Source organism: Pinus tabuliformis, chromosome 2_2, assembly GCF_031772625.1.
Source record: "Pinus tabuliformis cultivar Carrire ecotype Pingquan chromosome 2_2, CPIR1, whole genome shotgun sequence".
In the NCBI taxonomy this organism is placed as follows: domain Eukaryota; kingdom Viridiplantae; phylum Streptophyta; class Pinopsida; order Pinales; family Pinaceae; genus Pinus; species Pinus tabuliformis.
Genome location: NC_142300.1, coordinates 343,407,875 through 343,423,410, shown reverse-complemented (window position 1 = coordinate 343,423,410; position 15,536 = coordinate 343,407,875). Strand labels below are relative to the sequence as shown.

Here is a 15,536-nt window from a genome sequence, read left to right as displayed (position 1 = left end):
GAAATCGAATTCCTCCCTTCCTCCCTTCTCTTATGTTGAATCCCCAATGAAAACACACTCCCTTCCTTTTTGTTGCGCAATCATTAATTCTCCTACTTCTTTTGTTCTTTTTATTGCCTGCCATATTGTGGTTTCCAAAGCCAGCATGAGCTTGTCCCTAGAGTTGCAACCCAATTAATTTCCAACAACAGTCCCCATTCCAAGGACCATTCTTATGCATTTAAAGGTCAACAACCATCCTTTAATGGTTGTCATATAGTTCATATTTTTTCTTCCTTCAGCAAGTAAACAAACTTTCCAAAGCAATTGGCTACCCTCAGTCCCTTTAGAATCCTTGTCCCTCACTCAACCCATTAAATTTTAAATCCCACTACATAATGTAATTACATGGAAAAATTGAGCCAATCACAGGCATGGATGTTACATTTCCTTTCCTTCTCCTCAGTTGCATTCCTTTGTTGCATAACATTCAACATATCCATTACTTCGAAGAGCCTTTCCAGGAGTTGGTTCAAGTTTTCCTACTCATTTCAATAGGTATATGGTCCAGGATTTTCCATAGGAGATCGATGTTGCCATGCTCTTGGAAATCCACTTCACAACTCATTGTCATGGGCTCTCAATGTTGATGGAACACATTCTTGAATACAATCAACACCGAACAATAAGTCTCTTCCACTGCCTAACATCCACCATGACTCTATGTCAAAAGCACTCAGTAACAAAATACTGTGGACATGGGTATAAGTAGTGTTAATCCTATTATATCCTACTATGTCTTTGATCCACCACCCTGACGCATTTAATTGCGAGATTGTCAAATCCATATCTGGATTGCTTCGAGCATGGGATAAATTGTAAATGATACGAAGGGAGAGTACGAGTAATTCCATTATTCAGGGAATTGAATGTATTAATAAAGTTGAAGCCCTTCCCACCATGACGAACCAATTATCGACTTGAAATAATAAAGTCTAGTGCCACCTGTGCATGCACAAAGATCTGACTAGCTGCCAGATGTTATAGCAATTTAGACATGGGTACAACATTGCTAGTCTTCAAGGTTGGGTATTTAATATGAGCCTCCAAAATTTCATTGCAAGCACTGGTGTGCATCGTTGAGTCCACTTGGTTCACATTTAATCAGACATGCAATTTCCTTCCTTAAGTGTTTGGCCTTGTATTCAGCTAGTAGCGCCTTTGTGTATTGTATTATGCCCATGGGATTTACCCATTATATTCATGGTAAGGGAGATTTTATCAACCTTTTATCCATTTCCAAGGACCCTTGTTCCAACATAGTCCCTTTATTTGCTAATGAATCAACAGTTGAATTCAAATGCCTAAGCACATGAAAGAATTCAATTTGCTCAAATTGTTGTGCTTGTAGCACAACCCTTTGCAATGTAAGAGGGAGGACAGAATTTTGCAATCCCTTTACTTTCAACACCTATCAAATAACAATCAATGAGTCTCCAAACACCATGATTTTTGAGATTTTTCTTGCTAATGCTAATTCTAATCCCTACCAGAGAGCTAGGTATTCAGCTTGGTTATTAGTTGCATGGCCCAAACCCCAAGCATATTGAGTCTCTATTTTTTCATCGGGCAAAGGATAACCCCTCTTGCTCCTGCCACCCCTATCCATCCCAACATTACTACTTCCCTAAAGTAAAGTGCATTTTCACTTGGGACCCTCTTTATTTCACTTGGATTTGCCTTTGAAGGTTATTCATATCAAACCATTGTTATTTGTTTTGACACTTCCTTTTAATCTCTAGCTTACAATGTTGTTATAATCACTATCAAGCTAGTTGTTGACCCATCACATTGATTTTAGCCCCAAGCATCTTGATTTTCAACCCCACAAGCAAGTACATTAGGTGAAAGCTAGTATGTAGTCATAAAATAGTTTCTTGAATGTTGGCTTGTGGTTGGTAGTATGCTAGAGAATACATAAAGGGTTCTCAATGGTTGAAGATTAATCACTATTTTGATGGAACTTCCTCTCTCGGGGTACAATAAAGAAAATAAAAAGTTTTTATTTCTTCATATGCTCATATTTCTATTTCCATGGTTCATCACTCCCATATATCTCAATTTCCTAGTAGGCAAATTGGAACGAGGGTACTATCGACTTTGTCTTAATAACACTGCAAAAGGAAACCTAATAAAGGATGCAAGTAGTGAAGGCATTGATGACATAAGCATGGGTAACATAAGCAAGGGTAGCAAAGAAGGAATTGTAGCCAATGTGCAATAGAAGGATAAGCAAGTGTACCTTTTGAAAATGTTTAATGACATGGTCTAAAACTTGTTGATTTATATTGCATATTTATAATTCACTCTCTTTCTCGGCAGGGACTTCCACCACTACTATGACCCTTGCTAAATAAGTAACTAGCATAGGACATGAAAAGGAACTTAGTTAATCGAGCTTTTTTTAGCTATGTAGGGAACACTTGGTATGCTAAGATACACAAAAGAAATAATTTTAGTCCATGTACCTGTGATTGTTGATTAGAGTTTGTTTGTTGAGTAAAATTATTTCTAAATGTATTAAAAATGATTATTTTTAATGTTGAAGATGAATTTGTCTCCTCGTGAGATGACCAAGTGGTTGGTACAATGGGATGTTATACCCTCTACTTGGTTTCAAATCCCATGGGGGACATCTTTGGTCCGCTACAAGTTAGATCATAAATTCTTGGTATATCTGGCTTACAAGTTGTTGGACACATAATTTTTTTTATTGTTTACGTAATGTTTATCGTGAAAATGGGAAATCATGTAGTATTTTCTCATGGAATGTAATAAAAAAATAAAAAATAAAATGTTTTAAATGAGTGGGATGTTTTTAATTATTGTGAATCACATATTTTTTATTGCCCCAAATTCTCAATAAGTATATATAATTCAAAATGTTTTAAATGAGGGAGATGTTTTTAATTATAGTTAATCACATAATTTTATTACACCAATGTATCAATTATGTATATATAATTTTAATATCAATATAATGTATAATGTAATATAATGTTAAAACTCAAGAGACCCTAGTTCAAATCCCCCTATTGCGACCCGAGCTACGGGGAGGAGGACATATCATAGCCCCTCAAAGGTTTACTAGAAGTTATGTGTCAGGCGGGCTCGTGGGTTCCACTAGGTCACTATATATATACTCAACACACACACACACATGTGTGTGTGTGTGTGTGTGTGTTTGAGTCCTTTTCGTTAAAGTACATTTGCTATTGAGAGGTCATGAGTTCAATTCTCTCAACACTCTCTGGGTCAAGCTCTATGGTTGAGCCAACAAAAAGTGATCCCTTCGAATGGATTTACTTGGTACAAATATTTCGTGGACGTAGCAGTCACCGATCTCCGAGGTTTGTGAACCACATAGAAATAAAAAATAATGAAGATTTGTTTAAAAAATAAAATAATATTAAATCTAGTGTTATTTCTTTATAATAATAATAATGGATTCATATTAAATTATAATAAATATTAAGATGGTAATAATCACTTTAATAATGTTGTTATTGTTGGTTTTTTTTTTCTTGAGGAAAGAAATGAGTCTCTCTCTTAGCTCGAGGGTTAGACTGAGTAAGTTTTCTTGTACCAGGGCATCCCATAGATATACTCACTTAAGAGTTCACAAGGCTCAAAGCCCAAGGGCTAGAGTGAATGATGTTGCTTGTACCAGGGCAACCCACAGGTATACTCACTTAAGAGTTCACAAGGTGGCACAAAGCCATTACAACAATATTTATCAAGGAAATATAGCTTTTCATGTCACTAAAGGAGATTTGAACCAGGTCGAAAAAGATAACAACCACTTCTCCAACCACCAAAAATAACCTTAATTAACTCAATAATATTAATTAGTATTATATATATATATATATATATATATATATATATATATATATATGGAATTTGATTTCTTTCAACATTTAATAGATTCAAGAATTACAATAAATATATATTAATAATGGAGAGGAGGCGAAATGGGCTCGCGAAAAGGACAGGGTTAGGGTTTCATGCGCATCTCCTGCGGTTCGTAGGGCATCGGTTTCGACGGTTCGTAGGGCATAGGGTTCGATAGCTCCGCGACGGTCATCTGCTGCGGTCACGGTTCTGCTCTCTACAGCTGCAGCTTCTCCATCGGAATCCTCGCCTGTCCCTATCGGTCACCGACATAGAATCAGTTATGGATAACTGGGAGCATGAAGAGGTGGATTATTCAGCGGATCCCTCGCCGGAGAATGTTATTTTCGGGACTCCTCATTTTACCTCTCGCTCTCAGCTCCCCCATTCCGCTTCCTCTTCTATTCCGGCGCACCAACCTTTTCCGGCTCCCGTTCCATCCTCTGCAGAAGTTTTTCCTCCTGTATCTCCGCCTTTCGAGGTTCCTCCGCTTTCGCCTGGGTCTCTACAATTCCTGGCCTCCCATACTCCCCCATCGCCCGATTTTGACCCTCTGGCGTCCATCCCTTCGGTGCCTCACCCTCCGCTGACATCTACTCCTGCGACTCATCCATCTGCCTCAGGTATTCGCCCTTCCGGATGCTTTGAGACGCCTGCGGTTTCTTCCCTCCCATCTAACCATTTTCCCCGGGAAGGTATCACTAATCCCCTGGTGGATCATCCGTCGGCCCCCCGTTCCGGATCTAAAAAGGTAAAGTGTGTCAGATCGACGGCAAGGGATATCTCCATCAAATTCGACGAAGCAAAGCCTCTCGGCGACTATATGGACATTGCGAACACCGTGTTGGATGGGCACGTCAGGGGTCGATCATACTCGAGGCAGAGGCTCAATCTTTGGGTTAAGGAGATCTGGGGTGGAGTCCTTTTGACCTTCCAGAGGTACATGTCCTCCCCAGAGGATGGTTCTCTCTTAAATTCTCCAAGGTCAGTCAAACAAACCTCGTTTTGGGCCGATATTGGCATATTGAAATGGCCCCGGTCCTTCTCAAGCGCTGGAATCCCCTCTTCGATCCAGAGCGCGAGCAGCTCAGTGCCGGACCAATCTGGGTGAGACTCCCAGGTTTACCAATTCCATTCTGGGACGAAGAAGTTTTTATTAGGGTTGGCAATGCCCTGGGGACATATTTGGACTACGATCGCACTTATGTGGAATCTGGGAATCGAACACTTGCACGGATCTTGGTTCATCTGGACACTCGAGAGGGACTCGAGGAACAGATCATGCTTCAGTGGGGTAGGTGCATTCGAGTTCAGTTGTTGGACTATGAAGGGGTTCCCTTCCGTTGCAGACGATGCCACAAAGTGGGACACCTCGCGAAGGACTGTCCACTCAATAAGAAAGCTGCAGATTCGGTGAAAGGCACCCCGGCGACTACCAGGACGGCTTCCCCCATCATATCTCGCCCTCCTTCTGCTGGACCGGCCCCTTCGGCTTCTCCTCCCGCGGACGATGCTGGGCTCCGGAGATCCTCGCCTCCAAAAACTAGGGCTCGTTCGGCGGCAGAAGCGGGTATGATCTCTGTTTCTTTTATCCCAACTTTGCATTCGTCTATTGATGATTATCATGCATCTGGTCCATCTGCACATATCTCCATGATTCCCTGCACACTATCATCTCCACTTGCGTGCACTGACCCTATTATCTCTACTACATCTCCCGAGTCTTTCTCCTCCCCGTGCCCATCCTCCCCTCCTCACCCTTATTTCCTTCGGTCTCGGAATCCATCAAAAGAGCAGGCTGTCGGTCACTCGGGTCTGGGCATTGTCATACCTGAGGGGGCATCATTGCATACCAGAGGGAGAAAATCTCACCTTTCTAAAGCCATCAAACAAGCTGGGGCAGAAGTGGTCTCTGGCCGGCAAGCGACCATTGACGGGGTTCTTAGAGCAGGACACACCCCGAGAGGTGTTCCCCCATGAAGTGTCTTTCTTTTAATTGCAGAGGACTGGCTAGTTCCTCCAAAAAACTAGCCATGAAGCGGCTCATTGATACTGAGCCTATCGACATTATCATGCTACAAGAAACCCTCTGCTCTGCAGATCAAATTATTCGTGTCATGCAAGCCATGGTCCCAGGATGGAGTTTTTTTGCAAATGATGCTGTGGGACGATCTGGGGGTCTAGCCATTGGATTAAACCCTCGTTCCATTAATCCTATCTCAACCTGGGGAGGTGCAGGGTTCATTGGATTGGATTTCTTCTCGGCTGACCTTGGCATGGATCTCAGAATTGTCAATATATATGCTCCATGCTCCCAGAGAGAATCATTCTGGCGGAATACTCTTCAGCTACCCCTGCTGAATGAAGACCATGTTATTATAGGAGGAGACCTCAATTTCTCTCTGGGTTTCAGGGAGTCATGGGGCACTGAGGCTCAAAGTGACTCTATCACTGATTATATGACTAATCTACTGGAACAATCAGATTTCTCGGATATTCCATTGCAGCGTCTCCTTCCTACTTGGCGGAACCGACGGGTTGGGAATGCTGCACTTGCCTGCAGACTTGACAGATTTCTGTTAAAGGGCCCTCTTCTACAGCGTCTGCATCTCTTCAGACAATGGGTTGGCTCGGGGGGGTTATCGGACCACAATCCTATATACCTGGAGATTCAGGGTCCTTCCAAGAAACCCAAGGCACCCTTCAAATTCAATCCCTCTTGGCTGAAGGATCCGGACTATATCCAGCTGATAAAGGATTACTGGGCCTCTCATCCCATCAATGACTCTGTTCCTCTTGCCAAAGGTTTCTGCAGGAACCTTTCAGAAATCAAACATATTACTATTAAGTGGGCAAGGGAGAAATTGGAACGTGAAACAGCACAACTCTCCCATATTGAAGCGGACTTATGTTCACTCACCGATGACAGAGGACAGGGCTTCATGACAGCTGCGGACAAATGTAGGCTTATTGACCTTGAGAATCAAAAAGCCAAGATTCTCAAAGAGAGAGAGGAATCCATTAGATTAAGGAGCCGAGCTTTATGGATTCAAGCTGGGGATGACAACACAAAGTTTTTCCATAATTTTGCAAAGTGCAGGAAGGTATCTAATACTATCTGGAAGCTCCCTACCCCGGATGGAGAAATCGCAGACAATTTCAATAAGCTCGCTCACCTGGGCATCTCTCATTTCAGGAACCTCTACAAGAGTCCACGAGAAGAAAACTTACTTGATATTATTAATGTGGCTAACCACTTCCCGAGATTTGTGGAGGAAGAAGATGTGGAGACCTTAACTGACCCGGTCACTGCTGAGGAACTGGAAGGAGTTCTGAAATGGTTCAAAAAAGACAAAAGCCCAGGGCCGGACGGATGGACCATTGAATTCTACACAGCTTTCTTCGATGTTTTGGGTCAGGACTTACTACAGGTGGTTGAAGAAAGCCGGACTTCTGGATCATTATATCATGCCATCAACTCTACATTCATCGCTCTCATCCCCAAATCTGACTCCCCAGCATCCTTTGATGACTACAGACCCATCTCTTTGTGTAACTGCATCTATAAAATCATCTCGAAGACCATTGCAAATCGTCTTAGACCTATCCTCTCCCGTTCCATTGCCCCGCAGCAATTTGCTTTTCTCGAATCTAGACAGATCCATGAGGCCATTGGACTCGCTCAAGAAGCCCTCCATTCCATCTGGTCGAAGAACTTAAAAGCCATCCTCCTCAAAATCGATCTGTCTAAAGCTTTTGACCGTGTCAGCTGGCTCTATCTCAAAATGATCCTCATTCATCTGGGTTTCCCTCATGCATACATTTCTTGGATCATGGCCTGCATTACCACACCATCTTTCAGTATTCTTATCAATGGTTCGGCTACAAATTTTTTTCATTCGGAGAGGGGTCTGAGGCAGGGGTGTCCGCTATCGCCCCTCCTCTTCCTGTTGGTCATGGAAGGTCTCAGTCGCCTCATGGAAGCGGCCAAGCGATCTGGAGACATTGGGGGCCTTCGCATAACTGACCTTTGCTATCTCACTCATCTACTCTTTGTGGATGATGTTCTTATACTTCTCAATGGCAGTGTTCGTGACACTCGAACTTTCTCAAAGATCCTACAACTTTTTTCCTCTGCCACGGGTATGATGCCAAACCAGATGAAATCAACCATTACCTGTGCACGCACATCTGTACAGGAGACCCAGACTGGCTTACAAGCATTCCCTTACTCGGTCCACCCCCTGGATAGAGGTCTCAAATATTTGGTGTTCAATCTGAAACCTACTTGCCAAAGGATTGCTGACTGGGTCTGGTTGGTTACCAAATTGGAAAAAAGACTCACAGGATGGAGCTTCAGATATCTCTCCAGGGCTGGTAGACTGGTGCTCTTAAAGTCTGTATTAGAAGCCACCCCGGTGTTCTGGATGGCCCTAGCCTGGATTCCTAGAAACATCCTGGGGCGGCTACAGCAGTTATGCAACCGATACCTCTGGAATGGGAGTCAGGATAAAAGAGTATTTGCATGGATCAGATGGAAGAAAATCTCATTGCCCAAAAAGTGGGGTGGATGGGGACTAAAGGAACCACCTGAATTTGCAAAAGCACTGGCCGCCAAGATGGGGTGGACTCTGCTTACTTGTCAAAATCTCTGGACACAGGTAGTATATTATAAATACATTTGGCCTCATAATATTTTGGATTGGGCCCGTTTCCCTACTTGGTCAACAATGAGATGCTCATCGGTTTGGAAGGCCTTGATTCAATCCCTTCCTCTCATTCGGAACAATCTTGCTTGGCGCATTAATGATGGATTGACAGGAAGAATTGGTTTGGATCCTTGGATTAACTGTGGGGGTAGACATATCCTTAATCCAGATCTTATTATGCACCTACAGGCCCGGGATATCCGACATTTTGCACAGATCGCAGACCAACAGCACACTGATATATTTTCCCAGGCTTGGAAATCCGCACAGCAATTGGATCTCCCTTTACAATGGCATCAGGAATGGGATCGCTATACTAAGGCATTATCTGAATCTCACATCCGTATAAAACAAGGACCGGATGAACTTATTTGGTGCATTGCTGATCATGGTATATATGCTCCAAAATTTGGATACACTGCTCTCATTTCTCACAGAATGCCTGAATCGTTACAGTCATGGTGGCAATCCATTTGGAAGCTCAAGGCTCCTCCCCGGTCCAAACTTTTCTTTTGGTGTGCACTCAACGGCAATGTACCCACAGGGGAACATCTCACCCGCAGAGCCATTTTTGGCCCATCATGGTGTATCTTCTGTAAAAATGCATCAGAGACTCAGGATCATATATTCCTCCTCTGCCCTGTCATCCTCAACCTATGGAACAACATATGTAATCTGTTGGGTATCGCTGTCAATTGGAAAGGGATCGATATTAGGAGTGCTTGGGATACCTGGTCTCACTGTCATCCGGGCACTAAATTACAAAACCTTCCACCTGTGGCTACTTGGCATATATGGCTTGCTCGAAATCGGGCTATATTTGAAGACCGATTGATATCATGGAATCGGGTAGAGGCCACCATCATTGCAGCATATCATGAGTTACCAGACCCTCCACCCCCGAGACCGAGAACCATACAGCCCATGCCCAACTTTGATAGATCCATCCCGTGGGCTTTCTTCGACGGAGCAGCAAATCAGGGTGGATGTGGCGGGGGTTTTGTTCTGCACATAAATGAACACCATCGATACCTTGCAAAATTGGGCTTTGGCAATGGATCTAATAATTTCGCTGAACTCTCTGCTGTCCACAATCTTCTACATTTTGCATTATCACATCATCATACAAGAATCAATATATTTGGGGACTCATTGGTGGTTGTTAACTAGATTAACAATATCACTACTTGTCATACACACACTCTCAGCAATTTATTACATGATGCACTCATACTCAAAGCAGCATTTAACCATTGCACATGTTTACATATTTACAGAGAGCATAACAGCGAGGCTGACAAATTATCCAAAGAGGCCTCGTTACTTCCCCGAGGCGAGGGGATAATAGTGGAGCAGAATGGAGCAGAGGAGTATCAATTTTACCACAGGCCATTCATAGATCAAAGAGAACAAAGGGACAACAGTCCCAACAGCTGATAGTCAATGGCGCTTTTGTTTTTTGTTAATAGAAATATATAGAACATGGATATTATGCTTATAAACAGAGTCCTCTTTCGGACAGCGGATAGAATGCACAGTCAGATGAATGTACACAGAACAGTTTTGCTTATACCTACAGAACAACACCTTGATGAGGTGAATTTTGTATGAACAATCCAGCAATGCCTCGGCATCTGCTTTATGTAATTTTCAAACATTAATGAAAGTTACTGATTTTTCCAGTGGAAAAAAAATATATATTAATAATAAAATAAATCCATTTCATTTTAATTAATTTATATATTTATACTTTATATATTAATTAAATTTGGCTTATATCCATCTTCAGGTTTAACCAACCTATATCCATATTAACCCCAGATCTATCAAGCGTCAAGAGGGATCCAATCTCTCGAGGTGCAAACCTCTTTTTTTAGTGCAAATCTTGAGGAAAGGTTTGCACCTCAAGAGATTATATCCCTCTCGGCACTTGATAGATCCAAGGTTAAGATGGATCTGGGATGGTTATATAATAATATATAATATCTACATTTGTATCTATGTGTCTTTCTTATTCACTCTCTCTATCTCACCCCAAAACATGCACACACTCTCTCCATATCCACCTCTCTCTCTCCCCCTCCTTCTTCCTCTTTGCCTCTCTCTCTTCCCCTTCTCTCTCTCTCTCTCTCTCTTCCCCTTCTCTCCTTCTCTCTCTCTTCCCTCCCACTCTCATATCTCCCACTCTCTCTCCATCACTCCCTCTTTCTCTCCACCTTTCTCCCTCTATGTATTTCTTCTCCCTTCCCTCTCTCTCCCCCTCCAACTCTGTCTTTCTCTCCTTTTATCTCTTGAGTCCTCTCTCTAGATTTCTCTCCCACCTCTCTTTGTCTCTCACCCCATCTCTCTCTCTCTCTCTCTCTCTCTCTCTCTCTCTCTCTCTCTCTAACTCTATCACTATCTCCATTTCTCTTCCCTTCTCTCTATCCCCTCCATCTATGTGTCTCCATCTCTCTCTTCCCCTTCTCTCCCTGTCTCTCTCGCCTCCTCTTCTCTCTCTTCCCTCCTCTCCTCTCTCCCTCACACTCTCTCCATCTCCCCCTTCTCACTCTCTCTCTCTCTCTCTCTCTGCCCTCCAACTTTTTCACTATCTCCCTCCATCTCTCCCCTTCACTTTGCTTGTTGTCATCTCTTGGATCCTTAGTTAAGATGGATCTATTGTTGGAAATACTGAGGGGGGGGGTGAATAAATATTTATTTTCAATTGTTATTTTTACTAGTTAGAACACATATTTAGAACACAAAATGAACAATGAGAATAAATGATTTTATTAATTTCTTCTTTATAATAAATCAATCACAATATATGTAGGGTTCAAACCCTAGATGAAGACGTTGATCTTCAATCTCCTGGGCTCCAACCTATATTTTCCAAGCACCGACTTGGGCTTCCAAGGCTCAAACCTGGTCAATTTTGAGGTACCAACCTCAAGGGCTCCAACCCTATATCTGGTTCAGGCTCCGACCTGGTTTCTTGAGGACTCTGATCCTCTAGGGGTCCAACCCACGACTTCAATTCGTCAAGATAAGTTTAATAGTTCTTCAAGGCTCCCAATATCTTCTGCAACCAGCCCTAAAAATAATCTTCACCTTCAACAATTCCCTTGATCTCCAAAGCACTTAGCTCATCAATGACAACTTTGTCTTCTCAGAAGGTGTCTCCACAACTCTTCATGTTACCCAAACAAAACTTCTTCAAGGTCACCTCATGATGGCTTCAATGCATCATGGTCTTCAATGATCTCCACAAATCTTCAATATGTTGCTTCAAAAAGTTCTCCAACTCTGCCCTATTTTGTTCTCAAGAGAAGACTACAACAACCTCTACTTGTACAATCCCAATAAATCAACACTTCGACCATGACAACTATGACAACTTCAACCACGACAGCTTCAACAACAACAACTATGGTAGCTTCAACCACGACAACTATGGCAGCTTCAACCATGGAAACTACGGAAAATTCGACCATGGTAACTTCAACAGTTGCGATAGCTTTGACCATAGAAACTACGACAACTTTGACCACGGTAGCTTCAACCACGGAAACTATGACAAGCTTCAACTATGACAGCTGCGACCATTGCAACTACGACAACTTCAACCATGGTAGCTACGACAACTTCAACCATGGAAACTTCGACCACGACAACTTCAACCACAGAAACTATGACAACTTCTATGCTCCTAGCTCGAACCCGTGGGAGACAACCAATAATAATTCCAAAAACTTGTCTTCCTTGCTTTTCTAGGCTACAACTGCTTCTCTACCTCTTGTCTTGCCTCCACCAAAAAATCTGAGCTTGAATGGAAAAAATTATGTTTATATTTATAGTGGTTTTCCCATATTTTGAAGGGACACGTCACTTTGCCAAGGGTTATGAGCCCACTCAAGTTGGCATGGACAGTTTGACAATTTTTGACATATGCTAATTTCAAAAATTGATTTCTCTTCAATGATGAGGAATTAGGAGACAAGTGAGTACTCATTGGAAAGCTTATGACCTCCTCTATAAGATGATATAGTATTCCCTTCAAGATATGACTTCTAGTGATGGAAAAATATTTTTTCTTTCATAATATGCATATTTTTTCATAACAACCCTATTAAGGAATTTCTTTTATGGAATGGATTAGAATTTTTTCACTATTTTGACATGCTAGTGCATGTGATCTTCATGCATTAGGATTGCATACAAGGACTAGGGTTTCTTTGACATATTCATACATCTAGGGTTACTAGATTAGGGCTTCATCACATGGGAATTATGAGCATCATTCAACAAGGCTAGGGTGCCTTTTCAATATGTCTTCATGGGCATCTTCAACAAGGTAACTTCTTTCTTAGGGCATCTCCAACAAAGCTTGGGCAATGCATATAAGGGAAAGTTATTGGCTTGCCATCATTAATGACCGACATGGCTAGCTTCAACAATGCAAACATGATATCATAATGACATCATTGCTAGCGCTTCGTTATGGCAAGTGCATCTAGAATTTCATTAATATACACATGCACCTAGGGTCTAGTCAAGTAGTTAGGGTTTAGGTCTCCTAGGGTTTTCACAATATCTAGGGTTTATTTCAACAATTCAACTATGATGTCATCAATGTCAAATTTATTCAATAATCTCCTCCTTTTTTATTGATGGCAATACTCTCCCTGTTTCATCTTTCTCTCCCCCTTTGACATCAATGGAAAATGGGGTGCCCAAGTACTCCCCCTATCAAGTTACTTCTTGACATGTTGCTCCATCATATTTTCTTCATCAATGATAGTACTCCATGATAGATATGTTTCTCCCCCTATCATGGTGCTCCTTCTTGTTATGTTTCTCTTTGCAACTCCCTTTGTCATTATGCCTTTCTTTAATGAACTTGCTCCCCCTAAGCCTTTGCATGCTTTCATGGAAATGGATGAGGTATATGATGTTTGCATTTATTCATGTGATCAACCAACTCCCCCTACCTGCATAAACTCCTTTAGCTCTTCTTTTTTCTCAAGATAAGAAATATTGTTGCCTTGTGATCAAGTGGAAGACATCTTCAACAATGGATGTGTAGTGAAGACACAATATCATGATTTTCTTCAATGGAATTACTCCCGAGAGATGATATATCAAGATATGATTATCCATGTGTGACTCATCAAGGGTTTCATAGGGCTCTTCACGGATAGCTTCTACAGGAATAGTCAAGAATCACAAGCTCCCCCTATTAGTATCCTTTTTGGCATAATTTTATCATCAAGACTTGGAATATCATATCTGCCAAAGATGTACTCATTAGATCAACAACATGAGTTGATGTCTTGAGTGTTCAAGAGGATTTCTGATCCAATTTTCTTTCTTTTCCAAACTTGTGTGACCTTCTTCTCTTGCTTGGTATTCATGTTTTTAGCTTGGTTAGGAACCCAAGTCAAGTTACAATCACGAGCCATATGACCAATATTATGACATTTGTAGCATTCAATTTTGTACATAAATGAGGAAGCATAATTTCCTCTTGCAAAATTGCTTCTGGGAGACTGATGGGGACCATTATATTTTTCTTTGTGATATGCCCTACAATATTTTTCCATGTGCCCAAAGTTTGTACAAGAATAGAAATAACCAAGAAATATACTTTGGTACCTCGGAGATGAAGATTTCCTTGATGTACTTCTGAATTCTTTTTGCCTTGGGATTCTTTAATGATATTCATTGCCTTTTGTATTCTTGACACCATCTGCAAGTCTCCTTAGAGTAGGATTTCTTCCATTGTTTTCTTGACTCTTCTCCTTGCCCTTGCTAGAACTGGGAGCATCAACATTTCTTCCAAGCTTCCTCACATCCTTATTGTTTGAAGCATTAGGGTTTGCATCATTCTTGCTTGAGGATTCACCTGCATAGCCAAGACCTAGTTTATCAAGGGATACCTTTGATGACTTAGGATGTCATCTAGGGTTTGATAACTTTTCAAGTTCTTATTCAGCAAGTCAAATTCCTTTCTAAGAAAGACAATTTCTTCCTTCATTTTCTTGCATTCTCCATCCCTCTTTAATAGAATGATCTCCCTTTCTTCCTTCATCTTGGTTACTTCACATAATTGGGCCTTAAGAGAAGTGATTTCTGATCTTAACTTGGCGATGTCATCATCCTTTTCTTCTAGTTGGCACATCATGGTGTTTCTCTCCTTTTCTGCTTCATCAACTTGTCCTTCTATGAATTCCAAAGCTTCCATCACCTTCTCAACTCCTTGTGCTTGTTTCCTTGATGCTTCTAGTTGAGATATAAGGGAGGAGACCTCTTCCTTGTATTGACTAATCTCTGCTTCAAGTTTGTTCAAGCTCCTGAGTCTTTGTTCAAGGTGGCTTGACAAAGTTTCTTCCCTTTTCTTTGCCTTATCAAATTGATTGGATATGACTTCTTCATGATGCTTTCTTTTGTTTTGGTGAAATTCCTCCTTAAGTTTGGTGAGCTCCTCATCTCTTTCTTGTACTTGAAGCTTGAGAATGTCAACTTCCTTCCTTGTCTTATCCTGATCACCATCTTGTGCTTTCTTCTTAAGTTCCTCATTTCCATTAACAAATTGTTAATCTCTCCCATGGCAACTATAAGTTTAGTCATGAGATCTTCTTCAAAGTCTTCTTTGCTTTCTTCTTCTTCTAGTCATTCTTTGGCCTTGGTGTCATCATTCTTATTTTCAACTTCCTTGATGGGTTCTCGATTTCATTCTTGCTTTCCATCATATTCTTGACTATTGGTTATTGGGCCGTCAAAATTAACATTCACTTTCACTCTATGTGTCACCTTTATCCTCATTTTGTCACCTCATTCCATCACATTATCATTACATGAACCTACATTATCATTACTACATGAATTCACATTTACATTTTCCAAAGTTATTAA

At 41.4% G+C, this 15,536-nt stretch overlaps 1 protein-coding gene across 1 annotated transcript; it reads left to right on the top strand.

Annotated features, from left to right (window-relative positions):
- Window positions 1-5,966: 5,966 nt before the first annotated feature.
- On the top strand, window positions 5,967-7,653 carry LOC149192676 (uncharacterized). The gene is made up of 2 exons (XM_089407044.1): window positions 5,967-7,273; window positions 7,365-7,653. Exons 1-2 carry the CDS (start codon window positions 5,967-5,969, stop codon window positions 7,651-7,653), a joined length of 1,596 nt encoding a protein of 531 aa, XP_089263170.1.
- Window positions 7,654-15,536: the final 7,883 nt, after the last annotated feature.

Coding starts and splice junctions, on each gene's coding strand:
- LOC149192676 (XM_089407044.1), top strand. CDS start 5,967: ATGAAGCGGCTCATTGATACTGAGCCTATCGACATTATCATGCTACAA. Junction 7,274..7,364: donor CTGGAAGGAGTTCTGAAATG/GTTCAAAAAAGA, acceptor GACTTACTACAG/GTGGTTGAAGAAAGCCGGAC.